Here is a 25,568-nt window from a genome sequence, read left to right on the forward strand (position 1 = left end):
TTATCTGCTATTCACAACATGACCTCACTATTGCTCCTAATCAATGAAGGGGTGTTTTACTACTGGTTCTGTTTGAAACAGGACCTTAGTTTTCTGGGTGATTAGTGTAAGGTCTATTTTCTCCTACATCTCAGAGAAGGAGTCAACAATGATCTGGAGCTCATTTTTTGAGTGAGTGCACAGGTATACACAAGCCTCTGCATCATGAGGCTCAGTGACTGAGGTTAGAACGATTTTGGTTTTGGAATGAAGGCAGTGAAGGTTGAACAGTTTCCTGTGAGTTCCATTCATTATCTCCATGCCTGTGTGGATTTGAGATGAAGTTTTGCAATGAAGAAAATGAAGAAAAGTGTTGGAGCAACCTCATAGCCTGATTGACCTCAGTTTTTCCTGAGATAGACTTTGTGGTGGTTCCGGATCACAGCTTGTATGTCAGCATGGAGTCAGTTGAAGATGTGGTCAAATTTCCGAGGACAACAAAATTTGAGGAGGATACTCTGTAAGCTTTAGTAGTTAACAGAGTCAAATGCTTTCGTGAGGTTGAAAAAGACCACGTACAACTGTTGCTGGTATTCTTTACACTTTTCTTGAATTTGCCACACTATGAAGATCATGTCTGTGGTGCCTCTCAATGGTGAGAAACCCACTGTGATTCTGGAATGATTTCCTTAAATACCGAGGTAGTTGAAATGGATCTTCATAATGATCTTCCCTGGAGCAGACAGCACAGAGTAGTTATCAGATTGGGCTTGTCTCCCTTCTTCAATAGCCACAATCACAATGTCATTGAAAACCCTGACATTAATCTTGGGAGCCTCCTGTCAATGAGGGAAGACAAGAGATAAAATTCATTGTTGCCTCTGACATACTTGTTCAGCATTTACAAGATTGTGGTGAAGAGTATTTGAGGACCAAGATCTGAAATCTGAGATAATGTTTTGGTTTCAGTGAGTAGCAGTGATCTCCAGGCTCCTATAGGCCTTGGAAACTTGGATGACCTACAGCAGGTACATCAAAGCGTTGACAAGATCCTCTATATCCAGTGGCAGCAAAGCCAGTCAAAAAGCAACATCCTCTCCCAAGGCTATCCAGCATCGATGTTCATCCCTCAAAACCTGTTCCAGTGGGTAGGATATGTTGATTGTAATGCCTGACACCAGATTCTTGAATCAACTGCTCTATTTGGAGCTTAATTATGGCAATAATCTCACAGGAGGATGCAGAAATACATCAGGGATGTTCTCAACATCTCTCTGAAGAGGTCAAACATTTTTGGCCCACATGGGAGACCCTGACCTGTGACTGACCCAAATGTAGAAGGCTCATTCAGATGGTACCAAACTCATCAAGAGATTTCATCAGAAATATATAGAGGTGAGGTTGAGGTGTTGGAGGAAGCCTGCAAACCTCCAAACAACCCATCTACCTAATCTTTAAAGTAACATCTGGCAAGTTTATGCAGATCCTACAGATCTTGCACTGGACTTAACATCCATTTCCGAACCCATCGAACTAGAGAGGAAGCAAGTCATCCTTGATGCTGGGGGAGCTGTCTTAGAGGAGAAGATGCATTTCAATCTTTCCCATTCCCACAGGTTGGAGGATGCCTTGTGTTACCAACAGACACGGTGTGTTCCTTTTCCAGTCAATAAAGCAATGCTTTAGCCACAAAAGTGAGGAGGGCATCCTGATCAAACACCTATCCTTACACCTATATTGATTGCATTCTTCATGGAACTGCGAGAGGTTACCTTGTCCAAATTAGGAGCAGAGACCAGTTGGGAGGGTATCTTTCCCTGCCAACTTGTGTCGTGCCCTCCAGGAAGAAGATCAGGCTAGTGCTGAGAATGCATCCTCACACTGAGGAGCACCCCATAGCAAAGCAGCTGAAGGAGGCACTACAGATTACATCTGTAATAACAACGTGTAGAGCTGGATGAACACAGCAGGCCAAGCAGCATCCGAGGTGCAGGAAAGCTGACGTTTCAGGTCTGGACCCTTCTTCAGTAAGGGAACATGTTCCTTACATCTGTAAGATGCATTGCAGAAACTTGCCAAGCCTCCATTGACACCAAATTCCAAATATTTGACCTCCCCCACCTAGGAGGACAAGGGCAGCAGATGCATGGTCATATCACTATTTTCAAGTTCCCCTCTGAGCCATATTCTGTCTGATTTGGAACAAAATCATTGTTCTTAGTTAAAGCCCTAGAAATCAATACTGTGGGCATAAACATAACCCACGGACTGCAGTAGTTCAAAAAGGTAGCTCAAGAACGCCTTGTCTAGGGCAACAAGCAATGGGCACAATACAATGCTGATCTAACCAGTGATGCCCGCATCTAAGGAATGGATAAGAAAAGCTTGTCAATTTGTAAAATTTCCCTCTGTAATCTTCCTCAAAGGAATTTTTTTCAGTTGATAGTGGCATTAATTGAAAAAAAGTATTTTCCCAAAATAAATCCTTGGGCATGGAGATTAAGGTCTGTGGGAGAAAATGTGTTTATTTTCAAATGATTGATAAAATACATGATGATTCTTATTTTCCAGGTATTAGACTATCTTTAATGTAAAATCCTGGAGATCATAAACAAACAAAATAAGTGCCGAGAAACTCAACAGCTCAGGCAACATCTGTGGAGAGAAAAAGAATGTTTCCAGTTCAGAACTAGATTTTGTTTCCTTCATTTTCCCATTGGTCACAGGTTGAAGATTCTGCAAATTATAGGTTGTGCTCCCAATGACTCTCTCCACATGGATTTAATGGCTTTGGAAAGTTTACCTTTGGTAAAGGTAGGCTCTATCTAGGACCCCGGTGAGCCTTCAGGGCTGGCGAAGCTTCAGGGGCGCGGCTTTGGGCGGGACAGAGTCGTAAGGGGGCGTGCCTTAGCGTGGAGGGGGCGGGTTTGGATGGAAAGAGCGGGGCGGACCACAAAGGGCGTGGTTTGGTTGGAAAAGGGCGGGGCGGACCGCAAGGGGCGTGGTTTGGATGGAAAGGGCGGGGACAGCCACCGCGGTGGGCGTGGTTATGGGTGTTTGGGGCGGAGCGGGTACGGAAAGGGGCGGGATGCTCTCGTGGGGGTCGGTTTGAGCCTCCTTTTCTTTCAAAATGGGAGCGCGCGCGCGCGTGCACGTCACGTGAGCCTTTGCGGGAGGGATGGGGCAGCGGTCGCGCGCTCCCGAGGGGAGGGGATGGGCGGGGCCGAGCCGGCGGGGCCGGCCCCACGTGACCCGGGCCGCTTCAATCGGCGGGTGCGCTCGAGGCTGGAGTCAGACACAAGATGGCGACCGTGGAGTCGGTGAGTGACATTTACCTCAGGAGTGGGCAGCTGAGCCAGCAACATAGACGGACATCCCGAGAATTGGAGGAGGGTCACGGGTTGGGGGGAGGCGTAACTAACGGATATCAACCGTCCGGCGGGGAGGGAATGTTGTGGAGAGGAAACAAAACCTCTGATCCATACACATACATTCACACACACACACACGCACAGGGGGCCCGGTAGCAGCAGCAGCAGCAGCATGGCGCTCTGTCTGTGCAGCTGGCGGCTGGGGCCAGGCCTTACTCAGAGCAGACGGCATCACTCAGAACTAACCTGCCTCCACCATTCAATCTCCCGCTCTCCAGCCAACCAGAGAGGGTGATCCTTCCTCCCCATCCCCGACTGACACTTAGTGTGTGTGTTTGGGTGGGAGGAGGAGGAGGGTGATCCCACCCCCTCCCCAGTCTTTCACCTTCACCCCCTCCCCCTTCCCCATGCCCCTATACATCTTCCACGAATCTTACTTCTTTCGTCCGCCTCATCTGTCTCTCTTCTGGCCCCACTATTTTCCACCCCCCCCCAAAAAAAGGGACGATTAATTCAATACTCTTGCCCCCCCCTCCCCCCGCCCTATCCGACAGCCCTGCTGTTGCCATTGTTTTCTTTTAAAATTTGTCAGTTTTTCTTAGTGGATATTGCTTTAAGCCATGACCTGCAGCTTCGTTTGTACACCATTCAAAGTCGATAGAAATCGTAAGAGCGCATTTTCCAGGTCCACCCTCCCAAATGAATTTCTGAATTATAAATAAGATTTTTTAAAAATGTGATAACAGTTTAGGACTGTACTCCCACAAATGCTGTTCCACCATTTTTGCACTTCTGATTCTTTCTCACGTGTTGATTTTTCTTTCCAGTCACTAAATATAAATTGTTTGGAAATGAAAATTGGGGATGGTGTACATCTTTGGCTCTTGTTCATCTCTGAACAGCCATTTACTGTGTAATATTGACAGCTGATGGGGCAGCTATCCAGACCAACAGATGGTAAAATGAGATCTACCACTTAGATTATTAACCTTTCACTTACTTTTATTATGTTCATCATACTCATCTACAGCTGAGTGGCCAAACAACTAAATGTGATTTTGATTTTGCCTATGTTTTTAAATGTTCTGAATGAATCCTTTAATGTGTTTAAAAAAAACTTTGTATTTGATCATTTACTTAAATTTTATTGTCAACTCTAAATGCAAGCAATTTTTTTGAAAGACCCATTCATTTTAAGTATCATTGACTTCTCAGTGGTATGTGGTAGGGATGCTGAAGACAATAAAAGTATCTGAATGGGGCAATAAAGCTTAATGAACTTGAAAGAATACAGCATAATCTTAATATAGTTGTAAGATTTTACTTTTGGCTGTACAGAAACAACTCAGCAAGTTTTTTCAATCTAATAAATCATTGTAATAATCATAATGCAGAAAACTGAGACTGGGACATAGATTCAAAACCCATCACAGCAGCTGATGGAATTTGAATTTTGTTAAAGTCTCAGCAATGATGACAATGTAACATCATAAACACACTTCTGGTTCATCAGTGTTGTTTAGGGATGGAAACCTGCTACGCTTACCTGGTCTGGCCTACACAGGATCCACAGCAATATGATTGATTCTTAACTGCCCTCTGAAAGCTACTCAATTCATAAAAATCATAGAATCCCTACAGAGTGGAAACAGGCCATTCGGCCCAACAACTCCACACCGCCCCTCCGAAGAGTATCCCACCCGGACCCATTCCCCTATCCCTGCGTTTCACATATCTAACCCAGCTAACCTAAACATCCCTGGGTATTATGGCAATTTAGCTTGGCCAATCCACCTACCCTGCAGAGATAGTAGGAACTGCAGATGCTGGAGAATCTGAGATAACGAGGCGTAGAGCTGGATGAACACAGCAGGCCAAGCAGCATCAGAGGAGCAGGAAGGCTGACGTTTCGGGTCTGGACCCTTCTTCAGAAAATTTTCTGAAAAAGGGTCTAGGCCCGAAACGTCAGCCTTCCTGCTCGGCCTGCTGTGTTCATCCAGCTCTACGCCTTGTTATCTCACCTACCCTGTGCATCTTTGGACTGTGGGAGGAAACTGGAGCACCCGGAGAAAACCCACGCAGACGTGGGGAGAATGTGGAAACTCCACACAGACAGTCACTCGAGCTTGGAATTGAACCCGGGTCCCTGGCGCTGTAAGGCTGCAGTGCAAACCACTGAGTCACCGTGCCACCCGTTTGGGCAGACAGTTTGGAAGGGCAATAAATGCTGGGCTTGCCAGTGATGCTATTGTCCCATTAAAGAATTAAGATGTCACTAAACTTCACTTTTTAGAAACTGCAAAACCCGAAAACATATTTCAACTGTGAATGCATTTTGATTCAGATAATGTGATTCAAATATGAACTGTGCTATATGTGGAGATTTCTGTGATTTCATGTCTTCCTGTCCATTGTACCACCCCATCCCTAATTCCTAATCCAGGATAAAGTTCTTTGTTTCTCAGTGAAATAACTTTTGTACATTTTAAGTTATAATTGAATTAGAGAATACTTCCAAGTTTTCCTTTGTTGATTTTATTGATTTTAATGTGAGGCAAAAATACTGTCTTTTAGTAGTAAGACTGGTCATATAATGTTTAACTGTCTGTAAAGTGGGGATAGTTCTACACAGAAGGAACTGGAATCAAGTCCCACCTGCTACAGAGGTGTGTCATAACATCTCTCAACAGATTTACTAGAAAAAAAACATACCTAGGGCTGTTGTGTCTCAGTGTTAGTGAGAAAGAAAAGGTTATACAAAGAAGGAAAGGGTTCTTGAGATGCAGTGCTAGTGTCCCTTCTGCGCTGCGATACCTGTATTCAAGTCACACCTGCTCCAGAGTTGTGTAGTAACATCTCTGAATAAGTAACTTAGAAAATATAATAAAGGAGGAATAGTCTAGATAGTGAAACTGTGATTGTATCATTGTAATATGCAGACAAGCAAGATGGGAAACACCGTAGATGGTTACTGTAAACCTGCTTTGTCCAGAAAAGGTGCAGCCTATTTGATGCCAAGTCGTGCTCCATAGCCAATTTAGGGAGGAAAGAAAAAACTGGGAAATTCCTCTCCAACCTTCTAAGGCAGTTGAAAGTAATCTTGCAGTAAACTGAGTCCTCTACTTCCAGCCATTTTGCAACCTACCTTATAACTCGATGTCCTCTTGTCTCAGGAACTTGTCCAGTTCCTCTTAGAGAACTGCAAGATATCCAGATTTACTCTGCTTTTGATATTCTGCTTCAGAAGGCTGTAATGCTGTGAACAGAAATACTTCCTAGTGTTTCCCCTAATTCCTATCCACTTTATAATTATGCCCTTTTAATTCTTCCATCCATTTGCATCCTAAATAAGTTATGCCTCTGGAAAGAATTTATCACTTCCATTATTGTAAAGGTCGTAAATATATCTCCTAATCTCATTTCTATATCCTTAAACAAAACAGCTCTAACGCCAAGAGTTTATTTTGATGACTGAGCCGTAGAACAGTGCCATCTTGTCTCAGAGTTCTTGCTGATGTCAATTCTTGGGTTCTAACTCCACTCCAAGGACTTACAGGACGCAATTTAGGCTGATATTTCAGTGCAGTATCCAGTGTTGCTACATTGTCAGAGATATCATTTTGATAAGAATTTCAGCTAAGCCTCTGTCTGTTGCATGGGGTATACTGGCACAATTTGAAGAGCAGCAAAATTTTTCTGATTCCTTGGTTAATAGTCATCCCTCTTGATGGAGGTCTAGCAGCGATGAAGAAGTCAAACGGTATGTTGGCCTTCATTGCGAGAGGTTTTGAGTACAGGGGCAGGAATGTGTTGATGCAGTTATACAGGGCCTTGGTGAGGCCACATCTAAAATATTATATGCAGTTTTGGTCTCCTTTTCTGAGGAATGATGCTCTTGCTCTTGAGGGAGTGCAGCAAAGGTCTGTCAGGCTGATTCCAGGGATGGTGGGACTGACATATGGGGAGAGATTGACTAGGTTAGGTTTGTTTTTGCTGGAGTTCAGACGGATGAAGAGGGAGATCTCAGAGGGACTTATAAAATTCTAGGAGGACTGGACAGGGTATTGCAGGGAGGATGTTCCCAGTGGTGGGTTTGTCTAGAACTAAGATCACAGTCTGAGGATTCAGGGTAGACCATTTAGGACGGAGATGAGGAGACATTTCTTCACCCAAAGAGTGGTGATCGTGTGGAATTCATTACCACAGGAAGTAGTTGATGCCAAGACGTTGAATGTATTCAAGAGGCAGCTAGATATAGCACTTGGGTGAATGGGATCAAAGGTTATATGGAGAAAGCAGGTTTAGGCTATTGAGTTGGATGATCAGCCATGATTGTCATGAATGGCAGAGCAGGCTCGAAAGGCTGAACGGCTGCCTCCTCCTCTGATCTTCTATGTTTTTATGAAAGGTCACTAACCTCATTTGGTGGTATTAGATCTTACTGTGTCCATGTGCTGCTGTATTTGCATATCAAAAATAGCTATTCATTGCTATGAAATGGCTCAAGGGCACAAAATGTGATAAAAGTGCATGATTTTTATTAACTAATTTAAAGTTGCTCTACTTATCATGGGTTATCTTTTTGAAGGTCCTATGTGATTTCTGTGAAATTCCAGGTGCATTGTAAGCACTTAGAGAAATCCATTAAAAATAATGAGTGCTGCTTTTGGCTTTCACTGTGAACAATATGTCTAATGGCGAATTAAGTTGATTTTTATATTTTACCATTCATTTCACCTGCCACAAGCTTTGTTCAACTTTTTTTCAAAATTGTGTAACTGTATTTTTAAAAGGTAAGTACTGCTTAATCTGCATAAACAAACTTATCCTGCAAATGTTTGATCAGCTGAGAAGTTGGACCAAATTCAAACCTTTATAATTATAATATTTTTTCATATGTGAAGAATGCCACGTTTACACTTGTGCTATTTTATATGAGATATATATTCAGATAATGAAACTTATTTGTCTGTTTGTGATTACTCAGCTTTGGATTTAATACTTTAAGTATGCATTGCTAACTTTTTGAGTAAAAGTCAGTTGATTTAACATGAACAGTTTAGCTTAGTGGCAGCATTCCTTCTGCCTGACTTAGAATATAATTGATTAAAATCCCACTCCAAAGAGTCAAAAATCTTGTCTAGGTGACAGTTCAGGGCAGTACTGAGGGTGTGCTGCACTTTTAGATCTGATTGATTTTTTTTTAACTGTTCAATTGAATGTAAGTCATTTGACACCGTTCAAAGATGAGCAGAGTGACCATTGTTTGTTGTCGTATCCAACATGTATTTTGTTTTACCATATTAAAGATACACACACAGTTGCTTTTTCATTGTATCTACTACACTATTCTCTCGGTTTTGTTCCTGGTGGATTTGTCCTGTTTCTAAAGCTTTAACATGTTTTTGGGAAAGAGTGCTGATTACAATAGCTTCCAAAGTAAACTATCCACATGGGCTTAATTCTGACTTCTCCACAAGTTTTTGGTTTGCATTTTCACATTTTTCCAATGTCTAAGTGGCAGTGAATTAATTCAAACATGTAAAAAGTGAACAAGTTGTCTTCTATTTAACTACATGTTCCCTTTTCACAGGAAGTTTGCTACATAGTTTTTGAACTATAGCTAATATCATGCTTATTGAAATGTGAAATTTTACTGTGGACTCAGCACGGTATTTAAATGTATCTGCAAATGCTATAAAATGTAGTTTTAGGAATTTTTTTATTTGTGGGAGGAGGTGGATAGATCGAGGTTTAAGTAGTGGTCAGAAATGGCAGGCACAAATAGCTTAGATGTTCGTATTTTTGGATAATGTTATCACCCCCTTCCTAAAGAGTGTAATAATCGTGCTGCAAACTTTGCTATATGCCAATGCTCTGGCATTAACTGAGCAATAAATGTTTATTTGCAATGCAAATTAGTCAGTGTTAGGGGCAACCATGCCAAAAGAAAGCAATCCAGCCAAATGTCATATGTTATGCTTGTTTTTTTGAAACTTTAGCTGGACTCAGCACGTTGAGTTCTGAATTCCCCTTCTGCCCCTGGCAGTTTTGTATTTTGGTGCTCATTAGTTTAGCAAGCACGTGAAACGCTGAGCATTGCATTATGACTAAGTGAAAAGGTGAAGCTTAGTATCATGAATCCCTAAAAGCATGGAAGAGTCCCAACTACACAAACAAAATTTGCTAATGATGTAGCTTGACCCCTCTTTTATGAAAAGTTTCACGTGGGAATTAAAAACTCCTCGCTGCACTAGTCAGTTTATACTACGTCCATCCTGTGAGTAGTGTAGCACTTGATAAAGCTTGAAGAGGCTGGTTTACGTCACTTCTCCATGCAGAAGCTTGCACATTTGCACGTCAAGTTCTAATTTCATGCAGTGGGAAAACCAGTGGTACACATCTCACTAGTCTACAAGCCATGTGGGATTCTCTTGCTGGTGTGTGCTTTCTCTCTGCTCAAATAAATAACCTGCAATTTTGGCTCCTTTCTTTGATTTAATGAAAACACCTGATTGAATAAATATTGTTTATAGCAGTCTGACAAACTTCTGTGCACTGAATTGTCTCATGAATTGAAGAACATCTTTGCTTCCTACCATTCTTCTTCTTGTTCACATCCTGTGTCTGTATTTTGTTACCTGTTCTGTACTGTGGCCCCATCTCTACATCAGGTGCTCCTCATGCTTTCATTTTCTAATCGGAGTTTTCACATCTTCATGCTTTCTACCCAAAGCTCATCGTCCACTGGAGATTAACCCTGAGGGCACCAGGCATGGATGTCCTCTCTCTAATCCCCGTTATTTACTAGACAATCCAAAGAGCTTTGTGTGGAGTTTCAGTATTAATCTTGGCACAAGCATTCTTGGAAGTGTGTTGCAACTATTCTGCTGCTTTTAAAAGAAGAAAAATGCACGCTTGTGTCTCCCAATGGGAAATGTGTTTTACTGGGATAACTCTAGCACTCAGTGTGAAATTAAACGTTGGGCATCTGTTGACTATTTTTGACTGTGGGTCTTCGCCCTGTCCTAACTAAATATTCACACAAGTGCACTTTCCAGCAGGAGCTGCAAGGTCAGTCAGAGAAGCTAAATATCATGTTTTGGAGCCGGAGAAACACAGCAGATCAGGCAGCATCCGAGGAGCAGGAAAGTAGACGTTTTGGGTTTACACCCCTCATCAGTCCTGCTGTGTTCCTCCAGCTCCACACTATCTTGACTCTGACTCCAGCATTGGCAGTTCTTGCTATCTCTAAATATTATGTTTGCTGTTGATGTACCCACTTTGCACATCATTAACCATTTATTGTAATGTAATTCATACCCAGTTAAGTCTGTGTGTATTTAGATATTCTGGCCATAATTTATCTCTTCTGCAGGAAACCACTACACAGCCCCAGTCTTCAGAAGAAGAAGGTAAAACTGAGACAGCAAGTCCGGAAATAGTGAAGCCTGAACACTATATAAAGCATCCATTACAAAACAGGTAAAAGAACAATAACAAAGCATTTGATGGTTTTCATTGTTGGCTTAATTAATAAGTCCCTGTAGCTGCTAAGTATTCACAGTATGTTTACATAGTCGTTCATTTAGTGTTAGAATGGTGAAGAATGGTACTACATTATTCTCTTCCATTGAGTTTAAAGTGGCAGCAACTTGGCCTGCATGGCAAACCCAAACTCCTCTCTGTTCCCTGCATATTTTTTAAATAGATATGGATTGTGGAAAGATACAGAACAGAGAGATTTGGGAGTCCTCGAGCATGAATCACAAAACATAGCATCCAAATTCAATGGATAATAGGAAAGGCAAATGGAGTGTTGGCCTTTATTTCAAAGGGAATGGATTATAAAAGTAGGGAAGTCTTGCTAAAACTATACCAGGTCCTTGTCAGAGTGCCGCTGGAAAACTGAACATTTTTCAGCCTTTTATGTAAGGAAAGGTGCACTGACGTTGGAGGCAGTCCAGAGAAGGTTCATTAGGCTGATGCAGGGTATGGAGACATTGTGTCTTACAAGGAGAGGTAGAGTAGATTGTGCTTTTACTCATTGGAAGATCGAAGAATGAGAGACAACCTTATTGAAATGTAGAGGGTTCTTAGGGGAGTTGACGGGGTAGTTGCAGAAAGGTCGTTTCCCCTTGTGGAAGAGTCTAGGATTGGAGAATATGATCTCAGCATAACAAGACACGCATTTAAGACAGATGAGGAATTTCTTCTCTCAAAGGGTCATAAATCTGTGAAAGTTATATTGCAGAGGACTGTTGAATCTGGGTCTTTTAAGTGCGTTCAAGGCTGTGATAGACAGATTTTTAATCAGTAAGGAAGTTGAGGGTTTTGACGGAAAAATGTCAGGAAAGTGCAGTTGAGAATTATCAGATCAGCCATGATCTCATTGAAGGTCAGAGTAGACTTGATGGACTGAATGGCTCTGCTCCTATGTCTTATCGTCAAAAGGCAACATTCTGTCTTAATTTGCATCTCATCAGTTTGAGACCAATTACGAACAGAGTTTGGCAAAGCTTTCATAGCCTTCTAAATTTGGCACTCAATTTGAAATTTTTTTTAAAAGGTGATTACTGTCAAAATGTTCAAGAAGTAATTAGATCCAGAACACAGGCATGTACTATGATGTGATTTTATGTAGCCAGCGTTAAACTGATGTGCTAGTGTTTGACTGTGCTCTAAACAGAACTTCAAGCACATTGATTGAGAAAGTCCAACATTTTGGCCATTTTTAGTGATTTTTTTGAAGTTTTTTTAAGTTAGAGGTGTGACATTTCATGCATTGAGTAGAAAGAGAACTAGCAGAGAGTTAGTATCCATCAGTTACCTGTGAATATTCTTGGAGTAATTTTAATACTGACAGTGAAAGATTCCATGTGCCAGACTTTGTTGCTGTCACTTAATATACCTGTAATGAAGTGGAGAACTTAAGTGTTGAGATGTTTGGAAAGTGGAACTATTGTATGTAATAGTATATTTTTGGCGGTTCAGACTCAATGGGCCAGAGGGTCTCTTCTGTAGTTTATAATTCTTCCTTCCTATTCTAACTTTTAGGAGCAAATTCTGATTTGGCATCTCAACAAGTGTACAGAGTGTACTGTAGCATTGGAGGTTTTGTCTTTTGGCTGAGACATAAAATCAAGTAACCTGATCAGTGGATCATAATGTTACTCAGAATACCTCAAGAGTTCTTTTGGTGTCCTAATTGAGATTTCTCCTTCAATAACCAATGCCAGAAACCGATTAATAGCAATTTGCTGTTTTTCGAGTCTTATTTTCTGCAAGTTGTCTGTCATATTTGCATAAATAATAATAATAATGAGTTACTTCTAAAATAATGCATTAGTTAAGATATTGAGGAAGTGATAAGATCGTATGCAAATACAATTTTATTCTTATATTAAATCTGCAGTGTTGGTATGGTATATAACTTGAATTGTAATTTGCTTAATCTCAATATGTTTCAGAAAATCTCTCCGTGCAAATTATTTATTTGAAATTTGGAATTTTCAAAATATGTCAAATTTTACCCAAAATAGAAAGCATTTTGTTGAAAATGCATCTTATCCCGGATTGAAAATTCTGTCTGCTACAAAGTCCAGAATTAATACTTTACATTTATTCATGACAGTTTGGAACAACAGTATATTTCTTGATTGCTTGGGTCCATCTATCTATTTTCAACCCTATTTACTTGTAGGAGTTTTATTTTGCTTTCTAAAAAGGGAAACCATCATCTTAACTTTCCCAATAACCATAATTAAAACTTTTGTTCTTTGTCACTGTGTACTTTTCATTACTACCACTGTATAATTTCTCTTATAGATGGGCACTTTGGTTCTTCAAAAATGACAAAAATAAAACTTGGCAAGCAAATCTGCGTCTGATATCCAAATTTGATACAGTGGAAGACTTTTGGGCGTAAGTAAAGACAAAAAATTATAAACTGAGAAGTACCTTTTATTATGGGTAGGGAGGGATCTTTCCTTTCTGGTTTTCTGCAGCTTCCCTTAACAAAGAAACGAGAGATGATCAGTTTTTCAGAATCTTGCTGATGATTTATAAGTTAGAAGTGAGCATAGGGGAATATTTCTTAGCATTTACAACATAAGGTTTAAAAAAAAGATTGAAAAAGTCATCAATTAAAGAAAGACCATAGTTAAAGGTTGGAGCAGACAAACTAATTTTGAAGGATTGAGAATACAATCGTGAAAGGTAAACTGGGAGATGTTTTGACAGCAAACAGTAATGGGAAATCTGGCGATCAATGCACTTTGGGAAAAATATATTCACATTAAATGCTATATAGAATGACAGTTTCCAAAATGTAAGAAGTTTTGGATATAACACGTAAAGATGATGTCAGAACTAAGAGTTCAGACTGAGCAGATTGGAAAAAAGAATGAGGGGTGACCTGAAAGCAGGTTTCAAGATTATGGAAAAACCAGAAGAACCGTGAATGCTGGAAATCACTGCTGGAATTACTGGAAAAACGCAGCAGGTCTGGCAGCATCTGTAGAGAGAAAGCAGAATTAACATTTTGAATCCATTGACGCTTCTTCAGAAGAGCAATTTCTGTTTTTGTTTCAAGATTTATGAAGTGGTTCAATTGGGTAAATGTAGAAAAGATGTTTCCACTTGAAAGGGAGATCAGACTTACAGGCCACGAATGTAATGTAGTCATTAATAGATCTATTAAGGAATCATACAAGTAGTAGTAAAGTAAAGATGACAAGGTGTAGAGCTGGATGAACGCAGCAGGCCGAGCAGGAAAGCTGATGTTTCGGGTCTAGACGCTTCTTCAGAAATGGGGGAGGGGAAGGGGATTCTGAAATAAATAGAGAGAGAGGGGGAGGCAGATAGAAGATGGATAATGGAGAAGATAGGTGGAGAGGAGACAGACAGGTCAAGGACCCGGGGTTGGAGCCAGTAAGGGTGAGTGTAGGTGGGGAGTTAGGGAGGGGATAAGTCGGTGACCTATCCCAAAACCAGCCCAGCTTGTCCCCACCTCCCTAACCTGTCCTTTCTCCCACCTATCCCCTCCTCCCACCTCAAGCGCCACCCCCATCTGCTACCTATTAGCCTCATCCTGCCCGCTTGACCTGTCCGTCCTCCCTGGACTGACCTATGGACCCACTTCATTTTAATAATTGTACTATGATTACAATGTCTTTCTTTTTTAAAAAAAAACGTAATTTGGAGGAATGTAAGCCAGCTAAAGAGTTGCACTAATGGCATATGTAAAGTGTTCAGTTTTTACAAGCACCAGTTTGTAGATTGTCAGCTCACACGGAAAATCATAATACAGTTATTAAAATGAAGGGAGAAACTACTAGTCAACTTAGTGGCATTGTAAAAAAAAAAGTTGCAGTGCTGTCAAAATGATGCACGCGCGTCTAAAGCTGTATCTATGACAGACAGTACCATGATGCAACAACCATTAAGTTGCACACAAGTAGATATTCTGTCTGAATGATGCAATTCACCTGAATACTGTATTATACAATTCATTACTTATTGTATGGGGAATTTTAGCTATGAAGAAAGGTTAGCTAGATTGGGTTTGTTTTCACTGGAAAGCAGGAGGTTGAGGGGGTGACCTAAGAGGAGTTTATAAGATTGTAAATAGCCTGGTTAAAGTGTAAAGTATGAGGCTTTTTCCCAGAGTGGAGGGGTCAATTACTAGGGGACACAGGTTCAAAGTGTGATGGGGAAAGTTTAAAAGAGATGTGCAAAGCAAGGTTTTCACACAAACGGTGTTGAGTGATTGGAAGGCGATGCAAGAGGAGGTGGTGGAAGCAGACTCAATAGCAGCATTCAAGAAGCACCAGGACGAACACAAGGAAATAGAGGGATACAGATCCTGTAAGTGAAGACGGTTTTAGTATGGAAGGAAAAACTGTGTCAGCGCAGACTTGAAGGGCCAAAGGGCCTGTTCCGGTTCTGTATTGTGCTTTGTTCTTTGTACATGTCACTGAGTCAGTGACTGTTTTGTTATATAAATAGTTGCATCTTCCTTTTTCTCGATCAACAAGTATTCTTATTTATTACAAATGCTTTCAATTTTCTTCTCCTTTCCAGAATTTTTAATGGTTATGACAGAATCTGTAAGCCATGTTCAGATTTGATGTATAGTGGCCCTTGTCAGTTTTTCCTGATACCATCTGGGACCATGGGTTGTATAGTGTTGCTCCTGTTGAACTCTCGCCATATGATAGGCTAGAACTCTTACTGAGGTTCGCACTGAGTGCATGAAATGTTTCAAGTGGCTGATCCTAATGTGGACTGACGCACCGACCTCATAATTTCTAGATTGCAAAGTTTGGTCCAAGATATACAAGGCTCAGTGCTGGATTTACTTATTACTTTATTCATTGTTGGATGACTCTGGACTTTTTTGAAGTATGGATGTGGATGAGTGTGAAAGTGTGGATTATTAAAATTAAACCATGACTATACTAACATTGATTGGAATTATGAGGTTATGCACCTTGGTAGGAAGAATAGCGGCATAGACTATTTTCTAAATGGGGAGGGCATTGGAAATCTGAAGCACAAAGGGACTTGGGAGTCCTAGGTCAAGATTCTGTTAAGGTTAACATGCAGTTAAGGAGGGAAATGTGATGTTAGCATTCATTTCAAGAGGCAATACAATTGCAGAAATATACTGCTCAGGTTGTATAAGGTTCTGGTCAGACTGCTTTTAGAATATTGTGAGCGGTTTTGGGTCCTGTATCTAAGGAAGGACGTGCTGGCATCTGAAACCAATCCTAAGAGGCTTGGTAGAAGATATTTCTCCTAGTAGGGGAGACTTGGAGCCGAGGGCACAGCCTTAGTGAAGGAACAACTTTTTAGAACTGACTTGAGGAGGAGTTTCATCAACCAGATGATGGTAAATCTGTGGAACTCATTGCAATTGAGAACATTTAAAGAGCTAGATAGGTTCTTGATTGGTAAGGGGATCAAGGATTACAGAGAGAAGGCAGGAAAATGGGGTTGCAAAGCATACAGTCAATAATCGAATAGTGGAGCAGACTTGATGGGCTGAATGGCCTAATTCTGCTTCTGTCTTATGGTCTAATAATAATGTTTGTATTCTGTACTTTTCACCAATACCTCAAATGTGGTATTCATGTTGGTCAACACCACAGGTTGGTCAACATTGCATCCTGTAAAAAGTACAAATTGATATGTGCACTTATTATCTGCCTTGGGTACAGCAATCTATTGCATTATAGTAGTTCTTAACTACATTGGAAAGCATTTTCTGCTCAAGTTTTCTCCTGTAAGATTTGTTTGTTTCTGTACATACCTGAATTTGAACTTTTAGATTTTTTAAAAATGGTAAACAACTTTAAAGTAACAGGAGTGGACTCTACCCTTTCTGGATTGTGCGCTTCAGTTTATTTCATTTACGTTAACAGCTCTTGGCATTGATGATTGTCCAACTCTCTGTTCTGCATGCAGATCTGTTAATTCTGAGGCTGAGACCTTGGTTGCCTCTAATTGTATCCAGTATTCATTTGTCTTGGGTTTCAAAGTCAAATTGGAAATATTCTGTCTTCTAACTTGCTCTCTTCACTGAAGGGAAGTATGACTCATAACAAGAAACAGCCAGTAAATAGGGTGAAAGACTTTAATCAATTTGCTTCTTTTGAAATTTGGTGTTTTTTGAACCATTTTACTGAAGATTAACAAATAGGCCAGTAAATGACCTTGTACTACCCCTTGATGGGGCAGAATTAGTCTGGAAAGTTAAGTCTGTTCTTCTTTTTATCTGAATGCTAGAATCATAGAATCCCTACAGTGTGGAAGCAGGCCATTTGGCCCATTGAGTCCACACTGACCCTCTGAAGAACGTCCCGCCCAGACCAACCACCTATCTTATTCCTGCACTCCCCACCCTAGCGACGATGGGAAATTTAGTATGGCCAATCCACTTAACCTGCACATCCTTGGACTGTGGGAGGAAACTGGAGCATCTGGAGGAAACCCATACAGACACAGGGAGAATGTGCAGACTCCACACAAACAGTCAGCCGAGGTTGGAAATGAATCTGGAACCCTGGCGCTGTGGGGCTGCAGTGCTAACTGCTGACCCACCGTGCTGCTCATAGGCTAGTGTGGCTCGTTGATTTAGATTATAAAGAAGTATGGTCTTTCCAGACCATTTTGATTTGGTTAAAAAAAGGTGTTTTTGGGAGAGGTCCAACAAAGCCATTCATAAGTAGTTAAAAGCAGCCTTTTACCACAGAGAAATTATTTAACATCACTCTTTGGAGGTGAAAGGGGTCCACTGATCTCCCTTCGTCTTCCTAATAGCCGCCTTTGATTTTATGATTGGCTGTACCATTCACCTTTGTAGCAGGTGTCAGTTAGCCATTTGAGTTTTTGAAGAACACTTTAACAATCTCATCGTTCAACAAAAGCATGCTGTCCATTCTAGATTACCTTAAAGCAGAGTTTGCACATTCTCCCCGTGTCTGCGTGGGTTTCCTCCGGGTGCTCCGCTTTCCTCCCACAGTCCAAAGATGTGCAGGTTAGGTGGATTGGCCGTGCTAAATTGCCCATAGTGTTAGGGATGTGTAGATTAGGTAGGTTATAGGGGGATGGGTCTGGGTGGGATGCTCTGAGGTTCGGTGTGGACTTGTTGGGCCAAAGGCCCTGTTTCCACACTGTAGGCATTCTATGATACTCTATGACCTCCCTTAGCAGATGGCCAGCTGAAGAATTTGGTTAAGCTGGGGTGTATAATATTGAGTCATGGAAAGGCAGAGTATTTTGATTTTAACAGACTAAATCAAGGAATATATCTAAATGTGTGGAGTTTAGCATTTTGGGGAATGAAGGGGATGTCTGTAGACTGGGAGTCACGCACATACAAAACAGTTCAATCAATAAAGCTCAACATGTGCAGCTATGTAACATAGAAAACACAAAGTTTCTCTCCCCAGTATTGATCTTAACAATGGGTCATTAGTGCAACATTTTTGCATCCTGAATTCTGACTAATCCTTTTTTTCTTCCTTCTCTCCATCTCACAGTCTTTACAATCATATCCAACTCTGTAGTAATTTAATATCAGGCTGCGATTACTCTCTCTTCAAGGTAAGATGATGTTTATGCTCTAAAAGATTTGAAATTCCCTTTTACCATTTGCGTTATGACATCTATATCTAAAATACTAATAACTGTTTAATAAGAAGTCTTTTCTTTTGACTAATTACATTGCTGAACATTCCATTTCATAGATCATATTTGCTCACTTGAAAGTCACTACATAGTTATTATTGCCAAAAGACTTCTTTTCACTGTTACTTTTGTTGCACTGACAGCTGAGGTCATCAAGTTAATCTTCACCAATTTTGTCTGGGACCAGATAATGTAGCTTCATGTAATACCTCGTCTCCAACTTCTCTCATTTTCAGTCCAAACTTTCCCAAAGCATTTGTTAACTAAATGTTTCCTGTATGGTCCTATTACTATTCATTTTGGAGAGAAGTGGGGAGAGTGAGGTTTATATTACAGTCAAAACCAAGATGTGACTAAGATTCCTTTTGTTCTGGAATGCATAACATCTGATATCTACTGCACTTGTGTTGAAGGTTGCAGTGCTGAATAGTGATTGTGGAAATGAAAATCAATTCCCTTTAAGTCTACTTTAAATAGTATTTTATGTCCTTAAGTTACTTTTGGTCAGTTATCTGTTTGAATTTTTGATTCAGTATGAGGTAATGCATGTCCATCTGTTTTGGTCCAAACTTACAAAAAGGCGGTTTTTATATAAGAAGACAGTAGTGAGTGGGCAGTGAACCACATGACTTAGCAAATGCTCCTTATGCCTGGAGTATTGCAGAGACTATGTAGGATGTTCTGTATTAAGCAGTAAAGATATTCTAGAACATCACATTTAGCATAAATCCTGTTAGATTTATTTATAAATAAAATGTTGCACAGAAGCAGTAAGATGCAGCAAAGTACTAGTTATTGACACTTTAAAGAAAGGAGGAAATTGATCCACAATGACCTAGAAGTCCCAATCATGGGCATACTTCTTGTACTGTGTGAATGAAATTTTTCAAATGACTTGATGTATGTCAGCAACACAATACTTCATGTCAGCGTACAGACTTCCAATGGCCCAATTTTAACTCCTTCAATATCTATTCACTTACACAGTTAACATTGGGCTCCAATTATCAATTCTAGTAATTGAACTGACTGTATGTCAACTGCATTATCCAGACCAAAACGCTTCAATAAGGAGATAAAGGAATTAGCAAGACGTAAAGCATTTGAAACAAATAGTCTAAATGCATTTAAGAGGAAGCTTGACAAGGTGATGAGTTGGGAAGAGGCCCAGATATGCACATGATTGTGAACCAGGAAAGGCTTTTAGGCCTGTTTCTGTGCTCCTACTTTATAGATGTTTTTAATCACTCCTTTCATACGTATTATGACACAGCTCTGGGGCAGGTAAGACTTGAACCCTGGCTTTCTAGCCCAGAGCTATCTCTCCCCACACAAGCAAGGATTCATACTTATAAGATGTTTTCAGAGCAAGTTATTACTTTGGCTAGGTTCGATGCTGTAAATATTGTATATTTTAAATGTCTTTTGATAATTGAGACAATTGTACTTTAAAATGTGCTTTTCTCAACAATTGGAACCATTCATGTTTCTAATTGGCATGTTTAGAAATCTAACCTATAATGTCTATTGTCAATAAAAAGACTAAACAATTTGACAAGCAAATCTAATTTATCATGGTCAGTCTGCAGGTGTGACCTTGTCTACAAATGTCTAGGTCAGTCTGCTCTATATTTCTATTCTTAAAGTTTAATTGAGAAAGATGGCTTCCACCTCACACCATCAACAACTTATATAAACATAAGTTAACATAACAACATAAAGAAATATCCTAAGGTAGTGTGCATGGGCATTATTAAACAAGGTTAAATCGAGCCACATAAGGCCATGAAGTATGTTTAAAGAGTACCATCAAAAAAAGGTCGAGAGATACAGACATTTCAGATCTTAGCAACCGAATGCTCCAACACTAGTTGCTGTGCTATTAAAATCATTTAAAAATGCATCAGTGTATCTAGTGTCATCCATTGTAATAAAGTCTCCCTAGTGATGACTCCCACCAAATCTGTTTTCCAAAATATTAAGATGTTTTTTGATTCAGAATTGTAGCAGAGAATGTCACAAAGAAAATAACCAACCAGAAAACTTGTATTTTGTAGACATTTGCAAGTTGGATTACTAATGCATATGGAGTAGTCTACAGCTGGATATTTTATATCAATGGAGTTTAAGATATGCCCATTCTGTATATCTTACACAATCAGCCAGCAGGGATCAATTTTAATTTGGGAGAAAATTAATGTCCCATTAGCAAATAGTATTTTTCTCATGCTTGAATTTTCTTTTATGTGAAGTAGTGAGTTCCCTGTTTTCTGTGTAGGATGGTATTGAACCTATGTGGGAAGATGAAAAAAACAAACGAGGAGGGCGATGGTTGCTTACACTTTCTAAACAACAGAGAAAAACAGATCTGGATCGTATATGGCTAGAAACTGTAAGTATGCTCCCTTTTCCTAGAATTGTCCAGTTTTTTTTTTAAATTCTACATGCTCTAGCTCCTGCACTTTGGTTCTTGTAATGCTCCCTTAGCTTCTCCATTACCTTGGGAGCTTGCCTACATTATAACAGTAACTAATACACCCTAAATATAAGACATCAAATGCTGGAGCCAAGTTGTGCCCAGCTAGATCCTACAAACAGCAGTTTGGCTCATGTTGAGATAACCTGTTTGTTGATTAAATTATTAAATGCATTTGGAGGAATGGGCCTGTTCCTCTTCATAATTGTGCAGTGGGATCTCTATTTCACCAGGATGATGGGCAGATGGGCTTTGGTTTTATCTCATCCTGTAGATAATTTATCTTTTGGGCTTTAAAAGGTATTTCAAAATGCATAATTTGTGGGATTTTCTTTAAGTGCTTTTGTTTTAAACTTGCATAGCTGGCACTATAATTCACTAATTCCTTTTACTTTTTTTTCTTTACTTCTGCTCCTTCCCTTCCCCAAAAAATAGCTACTGTGCCTTATAGGAGAAGCATTTGATGAACATAGTGATGATGCTTGTGGTGCAGTAGTTAATGTTAGAAACAAAGGTGACAAAATAGCAATATGGACTACTGATTGTGAAAATAGAGAATCTATCACATATATAGGGTAAGTGAGTCTCAAAGATACTTTGACTGTTACCATTTTATCCTCTTGGCAATTTTTTCCAAGCTGCCATTCGGGAAGATTGTGTCACGATTCAGCATCTAAGCAAGGCAATGTTTTGCTTTTCTCCTTAACACTGTGAGCTAAAGTTTGGGAGAGCTTTCTTTTTAAACTACACACAGCAGATTCAGCTTTGCGGTAGGCATCTCTTTGCTTGTTGAAGAGTAAGCAAGTAACTTATATATAAAAGGATGTCCTTATAACACAGTGTCTTGCTGGAAAGAAAACTGATTGTAGCTCATCCTTCAAACCTGCCTTTTGGATTAGCCTTCTGTCTAAATTTCATTACTCTACACATTGTGCTGACTGGGTAGAAATGCATTAAATGTGAAAATTAACTCTCAGACCTTTATTCATGTTTGTTTTTAATTAAGCTGATCCAGTCTCTTAGAATGTTGCTGTCATGTTGAGAATTACTGGTTGAGGAAGAGTTAGGGAGGCGATGTCCTAGTGGTATGATTGGCTGATTTTCTGAATTAATAATCTAGCAATGTTCTGGGGACCTGGGTTCAAATCCCACCATGGCCGATGGTGGAATTTGAATTCAATAAAACAAAATCTGGAATTAAGAATCTACTGAATCTTTGGTCGGAAAAGCTCATCTTGTTCACTAATGTCCTTCATGGAAGGAAATCTACCATCCTCACCTGGTCTAGCCTACCTGTGACTGCAGAGCTCCAGCAATATGGTTGACTCTCCACTGACCTCTGAAATGGCCTTACAAGCCACTCCGTTCAAGGGCAACTAGGGACAGGCAATAAATGCTGGCCAGCCTGTGATGCCCACGTCCCATGTTGAATTAAAAACAAAATGTAGGCATAGTCAGGCATCTCAAGTTGGATGTAACCCAGGAGATGATTGGAGCTAAACCTACAGATTGTGGAGAGCCACATAATGGTAACATTGACTGAGGCTGTACTGAACGTTGGTCAAGGGTAATCTGCACGTCAAAAAGTGTTAGATATAGGAACGCACAATAGCCCAAATGTAATGGGTGGCAAAATAAGAACACTGACGAGACAAGCTGGTGAGTACTGAGGTTGAGGATTCAGGGGATGTATGCGAATAATCCCATAAATTTTAGTTTCGTTGAGGTTAATTCTGTTAGCATAGCATGAAATGTTTAAGTTTGTTATCATTTGTATATAAATTTATTTTAATGTGGGTTAGAAAACTACAAAATTGATTGAAATCATTGCATTTTTGATTCCTGTCTGCGTGTGGTGGAATCACATGGTCAACATCAAATCAGATTTTTAAAAGTTAGTCAAAATCCCTAAATTTCAATGGCACTCCATTCATTTATAAACTACATTACAACAGTACCAAAGGCAGTTAATTATATTTTAGCATTGTCTCGCTGATATGGGGTCTGTCTTGGCCGAGTTAATGTTGAACTCAAGGATAAATAGAGATCGACATAAAATGTTGGCCAGCCAGCAATGGCCTCATCCCACAAATGAATTAAAAGGCAACTTCTTGATTTTCACGGGGGAAACTTCCTCTTCCAAAGAATAACCATTGGCAAAGGACCTCTAAAACGATTTGATTTAATATAGTCACATGTACCTAGGTACAGTGAAAAACTTTGTTTTGTGAGCAGTACAGGCAGATCATAGCAAGTAAGGACATAGAGATCTAAGACTGCTTAGACAGAGCAAAGCATACAGGTTACACTGCACAGGAGGTGCACAAAGCAAGATCAACATTAGCAAGCTTAACATTATTTGAAGTTAGAGAGTCTGTTCATAAGCCAATTAACAGCAGGGAAGAAGCTGTTCAACTTGTTGGTGCGTGTGTGTTCAAGCTTCTGTGTCTTCTGTATCAATCTATGCAATCACCTGAAATGCCATAGTACTGGTAAAAACACTTTACACCCTACAGAATGACATCAGTTTGACATCTGGATGCTACGACTGGTTAACCGCAAGCATCACCAACTGCAACCTGGTGACTGTACCATGAAGTCCAAGAAAATCCCAACTGCTTGAGGGTGGGTCAGGGAAGATGTGGCCACTTGCTTCATAAGTGAAACAACTCAAATTGTGACTGACCATTGCAAGGCAGACCGTATCCACATACTGAAACCTGCCCTGACACATCTATTCCTGATGGCATCATAACCATTCACACTATGTCAGCTGAAGCTATTGAATGGATTATTATCCTCAACTTTGAACAATTACTGTTACTCGAGCTAAACAAATCAAAAAGGCAGCCATTTTCTGCTGCTTAGAACTGCTGGGCTTGAGTTTGAGCAGGTATTGTATATAAACTAATTTGTGACATTAAACTGGGAAGAGCTATGTGGGGAGGAGGGAAATATCTGGCTTCTGTTCCTGGATTAAACAGCTTGATGGGAGCAGTACTAGCATAGCTCAAAGGTGATGTGATGAATATCACCATAGATTGTAAAGCATGATGATGGATAGGTGGGGAAGCAGTAATTGGTTTGCTATTTACTTGGAACTCATTTTATTATTTTAAGGAAATGTTATTAGCTCTAAATTAATTATGAAAATATGCTAATTATTTGTGCTTTTCTGTGTTCATAACAGGAGAATTTACAAGGAAAGGTTAGGGCTTCCTCCTAAAGTAGTGATTGGCTACCAATCCCATACAGACACTGCCACAAAAAGTGGATCAACAACCAAGAACAGGTATGTTGTTTGAGAAGGCAGGCATCAGTTGTATGCTCATCACTAGAAGACTGGACGCGTAAAGCAATCTACACTTCAAATTAAACCAAAGCTTCTAGTAAGCAGAGTGGGACTTCATTCTAATATTATACATAAGTCTGCAAGTTTTCAGTCCGTTTTCTATATTTGACCTTGTTCAGTATTCTGTGAAATAACCCTTTCCCTTCAAAATGTTTTATGAATCTTTTGGTTCCAGAAATTTTCCAAAAGTGTTTAAGTATAACTTGTGAAGTGAAATATTTTAAAAAGCTGTAGGTTTTTGTTTTGGGAGAAGAATAGTTTTCCTTACACTAAATACAGCACAATTTCAATTTTCTTTGGTGGGATGGGGCTTGTATAAGCATTTAGTAATTTTGGAAGGGAAAGGGTTAAGAAGATCTTGTCCGAATGTTGTAGTACTTAGCAATTTAGTTCAGTTCTGACCTTTTGTTTTGAGCAGCAAACAGACGAGTTGCTGTAATCCGTGCTTGATGTTAGCTGTTAGGTTTAATTTATTCATTGATTTCAAATTTTAAAAAGCTCTGATATCAGCTTGGTTTAAATTAGATCATGAGATGTAATGCGTGTTTGGGACTGGGCGTATAGTTTTAAATTGGTAGTATTCAAAATTTGTCATGTGCATTACTTAATCCTGCTACATTAATACAGAATTCACAGATTGATTTAAACTTTAACTTTGAACAAGCTTTTGCAGTTTAGTAGTGATTTTTACTTTTTGGGCAAGTGTGTGGGTTTCTCTTCAAAAAAAAGTGTATTTTGTTTTTTTAGATTGCAATACAATAATTACATTCCTTGCTCGAGATGTTGAAATATATTGAAATCCTCTATATGTTTTGTATTGTTATGCTGTATTTTAAAACTTGTATCCTTAGAAGAATCTATTTTGCATTGGTTATAAAGGCTGAATTAGGAAAATGGTCCCAAAAAGCGAACGTATTAAAAGTGTAAAAACAAGAACTGTAAATAAAACTTGTACAGTGAAATTTCTTGCATTCAGTGGCTGTGGTCTCATTCAATCTTCAGTTTGTTACAGCAGTGACCAACACACTTATCAACAAAAGCTAGTTGGTTAAGGACTGAATGATACAGAGCATGCTTCATGTCACTAAGTTAGTAGCTGGTAGTTGACCATTTTTGTCATCTTCAGTAGAAATCCATTTTTCAATTATTCTATTTTTGTCAACATTTTTAAAACTGATGGTTGCTGTCTGTGCTA

General features: G+C 39.8%; 1 protein-coding gene across 1 annotated transcript; it reads left to right on the forward strand.

Annotated features, from left to right (window-relative positions):
- The first annotated feature begins 3,214 nt into the window (after positions 1-3,214).
- eif4eb (eukaryotic translation initiation factor 4eb) lies at positions 3,215-25,344 on the forward strand. The gene is made up of 7 exons (XM_020515994.2): positions 3,215-3,299; positions 10,729-10,835; positions 13,179-13,274; positions 18,398-18,461; positions 20,824-20,937; positions 21,457-21,596; positions 24,212-25,344. The coding sequence occupies exons 1-7, from the start codon at positions 3,282-3,284 to the stop codon at positions 24,324-24,326; spliced, it is 654 nt and encodes a 217-aa protein (XP_020371583.1). The 5' UTR covers positions 3,215-3,281; the 3' UTR covers positions 24,327-25,344.
- The last annotated feature ends 224 nt before the right edge of the window (positions 25,345-25,568 follow it).

The sequence above is a fragment of the Rhincodon typus genome, chromosome 1 (genome assembly GCF_021869965.1).
Source record: "Rhincodon typus isolate 14 chromosome 1, sRhiTyp1.1, whole genome shotgun sequence".
NCBI lineage: Eukaryota > Metazoa > Chordata > Chondrichthyes > Orectolobiformes > Rhincodontidae > Rhincodon > Rhincodon typus.